This window comes from Oncorhynchus nerka, linkage group LG9b (genome assembly GCF_034236695.1).
Source record: "Oncorhynchus nerka isolate Pitt River linkage group LG9b, Oner_Uvic_2.0, whole genome shotgun sequence".
Lineage (NCBI taxonomy): Eukaryota > Metazoa > Chordata > Actinopteri > Salmoniformes > Salmonidae > Oncorhynchus > Oncorhynchus nerka.
Window position 1 is genome coordinate 32711277 of NC_088424.1, and position 12053 is coordinate 32723329.

General features: G+C 42.1%; 1 protein-coding gene across 5 annotated transcripts in view; it reads left to right on the forward strand.

Moving 5' to 3' along the window:
- Window positions 1-11769, forward strand: part of LOC115114668 (complement factor B-like) — a 32257-nt gene extending 20488 nt beyond the window's left edge. For 3 of the 5 annotated variants that reach the window (XM_065013559.1, XM_065013561.1, XM_065013560.1), the window contains 9 exons: window positions 1716-1853; window positions 1961-2070; window positions 2189-2312; window positions 5681-5822; window positions 5905-5981; window positions 8533-8633; window positions 10401-10524; window positions 10731-10780; window positions 11083-11769. In XM_065013559.1, the coding sequence (XP_064869631.1) occupies window positions 1716-1853; window positions 1961-2070; window positions 2189-2312; window positions 5681-5822; window positions 5905-5981; window positions 8533-8633; window positions 10401-10524; window positions 10731-10780; window positions 11083-11262 (1046 nt within the window). In that variant the 3' untranslated portion in view covers window positions 11263-11769. Of the gene's footprint in view, window positions 1-1715; window positions 1854-1960; window positions 2071-2188; window positions 2313-5680; window positions 5823-5904; window positions 5982-8532; window positions 8634-10400; window positions 10525-10730; window positions 10781-11082 lie in introns of those variants that run through there. The other 2 variants (XM_065013562.1, XM_065013563.1) reach the window with 2 other exon arrangements.
- Window positions 11770-12053: the final 284 nt, after the last annotated feature.

Consider the following 12053-nt stretch of genomic DNA (forward strand, 5'->3'; position numbering starts at 1 on the left):
TATTTACCTGGAATGTGTCGTCGAAAATGGAATGAGACGGAATTTACAACACAAACGGTTCACAAAATGTTTCGTGTTAGGCTATAAAAACGGATTTTATCAAACAAAAGATCATTCATTGTGTAACAATGAGCATTGGAATTGCAAACAAAGACCGTCAAAGGTAAACAATTTATTTTAATGCAGTTTGTGAATATGTTACGCCTGTGCTGGTTGAAATTGTTGTTTTTTATGGGGCTCTATGCTCAGATAATCACATCGTATTCTTTCGCAGTAAATCCTTTTAAAGAATCTGACAACGCAGTTGGATTAGCAAGATTCTAGGTTTTTGTTACATGTGAGACACTTGTATTTTCATGAATATTTGATATGACTATTTATGTAGCGATCACCGTATGTTGTGGAATTTCAGCCCGCTAGCGGGTTCCGTGCACAGAGAGGTTAAGTACTTTACACCACTGATAAGGTGCCACAGTTAGTTGACAGTGCATGTCAGAGCAAAAACCAAGCCATGAGTTCGAAGGAATTGTCCGTACAGCTCCGAGACAGGACTGCGTCGAGGCACAGATCTGCGGAAGGGTACCGAAAAATGTTACCAAGAACACAGTGGCCTCAGTCATTCTTAAATGGAAGACGTTTGGAACCACCAAGATACTTCCTAGATCTGGCCAAACTGAGCACTCGGGGGAGAAGGGCCTTAGTCAATTTCATTTACAGTGAGGGAAAAAAGTATTTGATCCCCTGCTGATTTTGTACGTTTGCCCACTGACAAAGAAATTACCAGTCTATCATTTTAATTGTAGGTTTATTTGAACAGTGAGAAACAGAATAACAACAACAAAATCCAGAACAACGCATGTCAAAAATGTTATAAATTGATTCGCATTTTAATGAGCGAAATAAGTATTTGACCCCTCTGCACGGTAGGCAATTAAAGTCACAGTTATGAAAACTTAGTACACCAAAGAGGCCTTTCTACTGACTCTGAAAAACACCAAAAGACTATAAATGACTATTGTAGCTGGAAACAGCTATTTTTTTATGGAATATCTACATAGGCGAACAAATGCCCATTATCAGCAACCATCACTCCTTTGTTCCAATGGCACATTATGTTAGCTAATTATTATTGTAACATTCTTTGTTTTAAACTTTTTTTATTTTATTTAATTTTTACCCCTTTCTCCCCAATTTCGTGGTATCCAATTGTTAGTAATTACTATCTTGTCTCATTGCTACAACTCCCGTACGGGCTCGGGAGAGACGAAGGTCGAAAGCCATGCGTCCTCCGAAACACAACCCAACCAAACCGCACTGCTTCTTAACACAGCGCGCATCCAACCCGGAAGCTAGCCGCACCAATGTGTCGGAGGAAACACTGTGTACCTGGTGACCTTGGTTAGCGTGCACTGCGCCCGGCCCGCCACAGGAGTTGCTGGTGCACGATGAGACAAGGACATCCCTACCGGCCAAACCCTCCCTAACCCGAATGACGCTAGGCCAATTGTGTGTCGCCCCACGGACCTCATGGGAATATGGCCAAATGTCCTTAGGACATCCCCTGTTTGCTGGGTGCAATGTAGTCGGGCAGGAACTCAACCAATGTGAATACTTAAACTCAAGGAGAAATTTAAAAAAAAGATCAACACACAGGAAATAAGAGGTGAAGGACACTTGTCGTAGATATCATAAGCTGTCTGCCACTTTTCTTTCAGATATTTATGTTTTCGGTGTGGGGGCAGAAATTAACGAGGAGGAAATCAACAAGTTGGTGTCGAAGAAGAGTTCAGAAAAGCATTTCTACAAACTAAGAGATGACACCAAACTGACATCCTTGTTCAAGATGATTATAGGTCAGTGTAGGATTGCATGGGTGTATATGTAGTGTGTACAGATTTAATTAGTGCACCTTGGTGTACAGGATCATAGGTGTGTTTTTTCTCTCTCTGCTTCTCCATAGATGAGAGTAACAGTGTAGACCTGTGTGGTCTATCCTGGGACCGTGATGATGATGATTCCACTACATCCAAACGGCAAGAATACCCTTGGGTAGTCACAATCTCTGTCTTGGTGAGTCAATTAACAACAAATAGATCTTAGAGAAACATTTTACATGAAAGAGGAACTACTATACGGCTACTGTGTAGGCATGCTACAGTATTGATCTATTTCTCCTTCTTCCATTCAGGTCGGAAATGTGCATAGCTCTTGCATGGGTGCCCTTGTTACGCCTAGATTTGTCCTTACAGCTGCTCACTGTTTCAGGGATAAGCAGATAGATATGATTAAAGTGAAGGTCTTCGACCAGGAAGGTACTGTGCTTCTCTGAACTTCTCTGGGCAATGTGTACAATGTACAATTCAATAATGGTGCCGGAGGGGGGAGGGCTGCCGTTTTACAGGCTCCTAACCAACTGCTATGTTTTTTTTCCCGCATTGCTGTAAACTAATTTTGTACATAATGTTGTTGCTGCCATCTCTTATGACCGAAAATAGCTTCTGGACATCAGTACAGCGGTTACTCTCCTCAAACTGGACGAATACTTTTTCTTTAATGAGTTGGACGCGGAGGATATACTGCTTTGTCGAGACAAGGACCAAATCCGCATCATCAGCGTGAAGAAAAGACAGAGAAAAGGGGGAGGAGGGCGGGCCTTGTAAGAATTTGCAGACGAGTAGGTAAACCACCACTACCCTCTAAATTTATTGGCCAACGTGCAATCATTGGAAAACCAACTGGACGATCTACCGTTGACTATCCTACCAATGGGACATTAAAAACTGTAATATCTTATGTTTCACTGATACTTGGCTGAACGACGATGCGGATAATATGGAGCTGGCTGCCTTCTCTGTGTTTCGGCAGGACAGAGCAGCTACGTCTGGTAAGACGATGGGGGCGGGAGTGTATGTTTCTGTTGGTCAATAACTGCTGGTGCGCGATGTCTAATATTAAAGACGTCTTGAGGTATTGCTTACCTGAGGTAGAATACCTCATGATAAGCTGTAGACCACACTATCTACCAAGAGAGTTTATATTATATTATTTGTAACTGTCTATTTACCACCACAACCGATGCTGGCGCTAAGACCGCACTCAACGAACTGTATAAGGCCATAAGCAGATAAGAAAATGCTCATCCAGAAGCGGCGCTCCTAGTGGCCGGGGACTTTAATGCAGGCAAATTTAAATCCGTTTTACCAGCATATCACATATGCAACCAGAGGAAGAAAAACTCTAGACCACCTTTACTCCAAACACAGAGATGCATACAAAGATTTCCCTCGCCCTCCATTAAGGCAAATCTGACCATAATTCTATCCTCCAGTTTCCTGCTTACAAAAACTAAAGCAGGAAGTACCAGTGACTCGCTCAATATGGAAGTTGTCAGATGACGCGGGTGCTACGCTACAGGACTGTTTTTTTAGCGCAGGCTGGAATATGTTCCGGGATTCATCCAATGGCATTGAGGAGTATACCACCTCAGTCACCGGCTTCATCAATAAGTGCATTGACGACGTTGTCCCCACATTGATCATACGTACATTTCCCAACCAGACGCCATGGATTACAGGCAACATCCGCACTGAGCTAAAGGCTAGAGCTGCCGCTTCCGGACGCTTACAAGAAATCCTGCTATGCCGTCAGGTGAACCGTCAAACAGGCCAAGCGTCAGAACAGGACTGAGATTGAATGGCTTTGACGCTCGTCGGATGTGGCAGGGCTTGAGAACTATTACGGACTACAAAGGAAAACCCAGCCACGAGCTGCCCAGTGACGCAAGCCTACCAGATGAGCTACATGCCTTTTATGCTCGCTTTGAGGCAAGCAACACTGAAGCATGCATGAGAGCACCAGCTGTTCTGGATGACTGTGTGATCACGCTCTCCGTAGCCGATGTGAGCAAGACCCCATAAACAAGTCAACATTCACAAAACTGTGGTGCCAGACGGATTACCTGGACCTGTACTCAAAGTATGAGTGGACCAACTGGCAAGTGTCTAAACTGATATTTTCAACCTCTCCCTGGCAGCGTCTGTAATACCTACATGTTTTAAACAGACCATCGTCCCTGTGCCCAAGAAAGCGAAGGTAACCTTCCTAAATTATTACCGCCCGTGAAGCACTCACGTCTGTAGTGCTTTGAATGGCTGGTCATGGCTCACATCAACACCATCATGCCAAAAACCCTAGACCCACTCCAAGTCGCATACGGCACCAACAGATCCACAGATGACAGAGTCTCAATCACACTCCACACTGCCCTTTCCCACCTGGACAAAAGGAACGCCTATGTGAGAATTATTTCATTGCTATTCATTGACTACAGCTCAGCGTTCAACACCATAGTGCCCTCAAAGCTTATCACTAATCTAAGGACCCTGGGACTAAACACCTCCCTCTGCAACTGGATCCTAGACTTCCTGACAGGCCTCCCCAGGGGGTAAGGGTAAGCAACAACACATCTGCCAGGCTGATCCTGGCAGATGGGGCCCCTCAGTGGTGCGTGCTTAGTCCCCTCCTGTACTCCCTGATCACCCACGACTGCGTGGCCAAGCACGACTTCAACACCATCATTAAGTTTACTGACGACACAACAGTGGTAGGCCTGATCACCGACAACAACGAGACAGTCTTTATTTGGAGGAGGTCAGAGACCTGGTGCCAGGACAACAACCTGTCTCTCAATGTGAGCAAGAGAAAGGAGCTGATTGTGGACTACAGGCAAAGGAGGGGCCGAACAGGCCCCCATAATCGACGGGCTATAGTGGAGCGGCTCGAGAGTTTCAAGGTACTTGGTGTCCACATCACCAACAAACTATCATGGTCCAAACACACCAAGACAGTTGTAAAGAGGGCACAACAACACCTTTTCCCCCTCAGAAGACTGAAAAGATTTGGCATAGGTCCCCAGACCCTCAAAACGTTCTACAGCTGCACCATCAGAGCATCCTGACCAGTTGCTTCACCGCCTGGTATGGCAACTGCTCGGCATCTGACCGTAAGGCGTAACAGAGGGTAGTATGACCCAGTACATCACTGGGCCAAGTTTCCTGACATTCAGGACTTATATACTAGGCGGTGTCAGAGGAAGGCCCCAAAAATGGTCAAAGACTCCAGTCACCCAAGTCATAGACATTTCTCTATGCTACCGCACGGCAAGCGGTACCAGAGCGCCAAGTCTAGGACCAAAAGGCTCCTTAACAGCTTTTACCCCCAAGCCAGAAGACTGCTGATCAACTAATTAAATGGCCACCCGGACTATTTACATTGATCCCCTCCCCCCTCCTCAATTTGATTTTACACTGCTGCTACTCTCTGTTTATTATCTATGCATAGTCACTTTACAAATTACCTCGGTACCGGTACCCCCTGTATATAGCCTCGTTATTGTTATGTACATTTCTTGTGTTACTTTTTGATTGGATAGCTTTGTAAAAAATATTTTATAACTCTATTTCTTGAACTGCATTGTTGGTTAAGGGCTTGTAAGTAAGCATTTCACGGTAAGGTTGTTGTATTCTGCGCATGTGACAAATAAAATTAGATTTGATTTGATAATTCATTGTAATGCATTTCAATTCAATTGTAGCTTATTCTCTGATGCCTTGATTTCAGCACATGGTCATTTGTGAGGCAAACACCTGACTAATAAGATCATATTTGTCTGTTGACTCAGATATGACGTTGGAGCAGAAACCTATAATTCATCCAGATTATGATGTCTTTAAGAAGAAGGACAAAGGGGTTTCAGAGTTTTATGACTACGATGTGGCACTCTTGAAGTTGAGTAGTGATGTCCAAAGGTCTAAATATATCAGGTAAGTCAGGACATGGCAAACCCAAAATATGGCATGGTTTATGAGGACAGAGGACACTGAGAAATGTAGCTGTATTTTGCAGGCCCATCTGTATTCCTTGTACTATATCCTCCATCCGTGCATCAGGTCTCCATACATCAACAACCTGTAAGGCGCAAGGTGAGTGACAGAATTTATCTAATGAATGTAAGTGTGTCATAACTACCCAAACATAAGCACACAAAATATGAGCAGAAACTATTTATAGCGCCAATTATCAATAAGCAGAGGCTGCGCAACCATTTTGAACCGTCCCGTCCAACCCCCACAGGACACCTCTTTCCTTTTTTGTTTTTTAAATAAATAGATTCATTCGTATAAATACAAATCTGTTTTCACGTCAATACTTGGGTTCATTATTAGACTACTTAACATGATTTACGTATTTAATAGTGTCAATGGACAACTTGTTGGCCAGCTTCTTCTTTTTAATTCCGTTTATAGTTGTTTAAACAATGTTTGAGGGGACAAAAAGTATTTTTGTCTTCCAAATCTTATTGTTCACAATGCATATTATTGTCCACCATAGATCTTTAGTACGCCTCTTTCCCATAGACAAACAACCACAGTATAACATTCTGCTCATGTGTTTCTTTAGGCACACATTTCTTTACATAGCTCCTGCTCACCCTCCCCCTCACTTCTTGTTTCTCATTTTACTCGCACTGTTTTTAACCCTTCCTATCATCTTTAAATTCTTGGGGGTCTTGATTGTTGACCAATGACCAGTCATCAGCATTGGCATGCAGCCAAAAGTGGCTTTAGGACAATCAATCAAGCAATCAAATGTATTTATGAAGCCCTTCTTACATCAGCTGATGTTACAAAGTGCTGTACAGAAACCCAGCCTAAAACCCCAAACCGCAAGCAATGCAGGTGTAGAAGCACGGTGGCTAGGAAAAACTCCCTAGAAAGGCCATAACCTAGGAAGAAACCTAGAGAGGAATCAGGCTATGAGGGGTGGCCAGTCCTCTTCTGGCTGTGCTGTGTGGAGATTATAACAGAACATGGCCAAGATGTTCAAATGTTCATAGATGACCAGCAGGGTCAAATAATAATAATCACAGTGGTTGTCGAGGGTGCAACAGGTCATCACCTCAAGAGTAAATGTCAGTTGGCTTTTCATAACCGATCATTCAGAGTATCTCTACCACTCCTGCTGTCTCTAGAGAGTTGAAAACAGCAGGTCTGGTGAACAGGTCAGGGTACCATAGCCGCAGGCAGAACAGTTGAAACTGGAGCAGCAGCATGGCCAGATGGACTGGGGACAGCAAGGAGTCATCAGGCCAGGTAGTCCTGAGGCATGGTCCTAGGGCTCAGGTCCTCCGAGAGAGAGAAAGAAAGAAAGAGGGAGAAAGAGAGAGAGAATTAGAGAGAGCATACTTAAATTCACACGGGACACCGGATAAGATAGGAGAAATACTCCAGATATAACAGACTGACCAGATCCCCCCGACACAAAAACTACTGCAGCATAAATAATGGAGGAGACAGGAGGGGTCGGGAGACACTGTGGCCCTGTCCGACGATAACCCCAGACAGGGCCAAACAGGCAGGATATAACCCCACCCACTTTGCCAAAGCACAGCCCCCGCACCACTAAAGGGATATCGTCAACCACCAATTTACCACCCTGAGACAAGGCTGACTATAGCCCTGTCATCTTCTCAGTGTTGGGGGCTCCTTAATCCTTCTTTGGGTTGTGTGCCTTGTTGCTATGCATTTTGCTTACATAACAACCTAAACTAGCCTACATGCAGGGTTTGTACTTTCTAATGTAATCCATTACAGTTACTAGTTACCTGACACAAATTCTAATCAGTATCTTTTGGATTACCCAAACTTGTAATGTAATCTGATTAATTTCAGTTACTTTTGGATTACTTTCCCCTAAAGAGGCATTAGAAGAACACAAAAAGGATTCATCAAATGCATTTGCTGTGTCATCATAGTGGTTTCAGGTGGAACAAACTTAAAAGTGCACCTTTATTTTAACACTGAATTTAATTTAATTGAGAAAACAAAGGTTGCATAATGTATTTTTTTCCCGCAAAAATGCTTTCTGAATTCAAAAGTAATCCAAGAAGTAATCATATACTTTTTCAAAAGTATCTGTAATCTGATTAAAATGTTTTTGCTGGTAACGTAACAATTACAGTTACAGGTTTTTTTGTAAACAGATTAACAATGCCAACAATGCCTACATGTAGCCCAGCCCTGTCTCCAAATTGCATTGGGGCAGAACAATCTGCGATTTAACAATAAATAACATACAATTGTTAGTTCGCTTCTCAGTGACCAAGCAACACTGCACTATTTGATGGACAGCACATCATTGAAATTCGCCAGAGTAGCCTACTGTTCCACCTCTGTGCAACATGTCAATCATGTTGTTTCTTATCAACAAAGGTTGTTTATAGTTAGAACAGACTAAGAAGTTTGTACAACATGTCAAAGTTTTTACAGCAGACAAGGAGATCATTGCCATGGGAGGTGAGGGGAACAGGAAAGAGGGGGAAGCAGCAGTGGAGGGATCAGCAGCTACTTATAAAATTGTGTCCATAAAGCAGCACATGCTCAGAAAGTACGGTTGTTTAGCTATCGTTATTAATATTCAATGTGCATTTACGGTAGTATGCTATCTAATGGTAGTTGATCTTTCTTTGCCCAGAGGAATTCCTATTGAATCAGAATTCTGTACCTGCCAGATTCATGTCTGAGTGCAAGGGTCAGATGTACGAGAAGGATGTTCAAATCAAATTGAAAGAAAAGGTGAGAATGTTTGTGTGAAAATCTTCTCGACAGCAGAGAATCATGCTTTGAGATGGCCATGAGCAGGCAGGAACTCAATCAAACATGCCATAGCAATGTTTAAGCAGTGTCTAGGCTTACACACTTTCACCCAAATACATGTAGTTACTTTTTATTCAGAAAGCTGTAAGCATCTGCCTGTGAGGATGGTCTACTTGCTAATACAAGTAGTAGTAAGTCTGGAAAGTACTTTAACCTCTCTAGGGTTTGTGGGACGCTAGCGTCCCATCTGGCCAACATCCAGTGAGGTTGCAGAGCACCAAATTCAATTACATAAATGCTCATTGTTTAAATTCAGAAAACAAAACATATTTTACATAGGTTTAAAGATTAACTTCTTGTTAAACCAACCACAGTGTCATATTTATAAAATGCTTTTCGGCGAAAGCATACCTAGCCCAGAACATACCTAGCCCAGAACATAGCCCAGTTGACAAATTATTACAAACAGTAACCAGCCAAGCAGAAGTGTTACAAAACTCAGAAATAGAGAAAAAATGAATCCCTTACCTTTGATGATCTTCATATGGTGGTAATCAGAAGACATTAATTTACTCTAAATGTTCCTTTTGTTCGATGAAGTCTCTTTATATCCAAAAACCTCCGTTTTGTTAGCGTGGTTTCTTCAGTAATCCACAGTCTCACACTCAGTCAAAACAATCAACAAAAAATCCAAATTGTATCCGTAAAGTTCATCGAAACATGTCAAACGATGTTTATATTCTATCCTCAGGTTGTTTTTTAGCCTAAATGATATTTCAACCGGACAATAACGTCATCAATATTTACCTTTATTTAACTAGGCAAGTCTGTTAAGAACAAATTCTTATTTTCAATGACGGCCTAGGAACAGTGGGTTAACTGCAAGTTCAGGGGCAGAACGACAGATTTGTACCTTATCAGCTCGGGGGTTTGAACTTGCAACCTTCCGGTTACTAGTCCAACGCTCTAACCACTAGGCTACCCTGCCGCCCCGCTCCAAAGGTAAACAAGAAATGCACATGCGTCCACTCGTTCAGGGTCCACTCGTTCAGAATGGTCTTACTCCCTCATTTGGGGCGGCAGCGTAGCCTAGTGGTTAGAGCGTTGGACTAGTAACCAGAAGGTTGCGAGTTCAAACCCCCGAGCTGACAAGATACAAATCTGTCGTTCTGCCCCTGAACAGGCAGTTAACCCACTGTTCCCAGGCCGTCATTGAAAATAAGAATGTGTTCTTAACTGACTTGCCTGGTTAAATAAAGGTAAAATTTAAAAAATAAATAAATTAAATAAGAATACAAGCCAGAAACGATTTCTAAAGACTGTTGACATCTAGTGGAAGCCATAGGAACTGCAAATGGAGACCGAAGTCAATGGATACTGTAATGGCATTGAATAGAAAACTACAAAAACCCCAAAAACTACTTCCTGAATGGATTTTCTCAGGTTTTCGCCTGCTAAATCAGTTATGTTATACTCACAGACACTATTTTAACAGTTTTGTAAATGTTAGTGTTTTCTATCCAAATCTACCAGTTATATGCATATTATATCTTCTGGGCCCGAGTAGCAGGCCATTTAATTTGGGCATGCTTTTCATCCAAAATTCCGAATGCTGCCCTCTACCCTAGAGAGGTTAAACAATTCCACAATCTGATTCGTCCATGGGCTATAAGAATAAGAGTTACGGAGTGAATACCACAATGATGGGTTCTCTGAACTCTGACAGTCTCGGTTCCTTTTTCACAGAGGGAGAGCTGTATTAAGGATGCAGAGGAAGCTGAGGGCATTACAAACTACAAGGAGGCTGTGACTAAGAACTTCCTGTGTACAGGAGGGACAGAAGACAAAGTTGAGGACATTGCCTGCAAAGGTACATTAAATCAATGTATCAAGGAAATGTATCACTATGGAAACTAAACACAGTATTACAGTCATTTTTATATTTTCTAGCACATCCCATAGCTGTGTAACCTTTATGAATGGTCATTTACATGTATGGTGTCTCACCTGGCAGTGTGAAAATACAGGTAGGCTATATGACATTGTATTACATGTACAGTATGTGTGCATTTAAAGGTGACTCTGGTGGCGCCCTGTATCTGAAAAATATAAAACGTCGGATTCAGGTGAGTGTACATTATATAACCTATACTTCCACGTTTAAATACTATGTTTCTTTTATCAGCATGGTGCTGGTTGTATCAAGATATACAGGAAATTGCACCGGTGATATTCTCGTGAAATGTGTAGAATTAGGTTTCTCTTGAAATGTTGGACCTCTCTAGATGTTTTAAGGCCTTTTTAGTTCAAACTCTCAATTTGTGATGTACTACTATTCCTTTGAATGTGTTTTTGGGAGTTAAACTTGGCCACGTTAAAATAACAATGTCTGTATATCATTCAAGTAATCAACTTATTTTTGTCTTAGGTGGGTGTAATCAGCTGGGGGGTTAAGGACCTGTGTATGGGTAATATCCCAAAGCCTCCTTCAACTGCAACTACTAGAGATTACCACATTAACCTATTCCGAATGCAGAAGTTCCTCAAGGAGCACCTGGGAGAAAAAAAAAATGAAATTAATTATGAGCCTTTAAAATTTGTTGACTGATATGTGTAACTACATACTTGCTAAATACAGTAGGCCTATATCAAGTTGTGCCCATGCAGAAGTTGTGAAGAGTAGTTCGTTATTTTCAGTCAATGTGATTTTGTTTATGTTTATTGTAGGAATATGAAATTAATGTCTGCAACGGTTTAGATTTTTACTACAAATGAACATGATTTGGTTTAGTTCAAATGTGTGTTTGTTTACAGTTCAGTCAAATATCTAATGAAAATCTGCCGTCTTTGACCTGTTGTGTAGTTGGTTATGCATCAAAACACAATGATTGTCTTTGGACTTTACTTTGGTCAAGACCCAAAAGATAGCTTTACGGTAAGGGGCATGTCCTGGTTAATTTTCAACCCAGTCAAGTGTTCTGAGAAATTATTTTGAATTTTGCCAGTGGAGATGACAGTTGTGACAATGATGTTTTGTGTGTCATTGTTAGATTACAGTGGCTTTTGGGCATGGCATATTTTTTAAATCCAATAAATTTTTCATTTTTTATTTCAATCTATGTGGGTACATCTTCTCATTCTAAATCAGGGATGGGCAACTTTGATGGGGGTGGGGGCCACAAATATCCGGCACTCATCATGAGGAGCCACAGTGGTTCGTGGGTTTGCATAACCACATCCATACTCCCCCCCCCCCCCCTCCACCTTGCAAAAAAAAAACATTTTAGCAGCCCCCCCCATCAAATCAAATTTTATTGGTCACATTCACGTGTTTAGTAGATGTTATTTGGAGGCCCTGCAGTTGTGGGCAGTGCAGTTGCCGTACCAGGCGGTGATGCA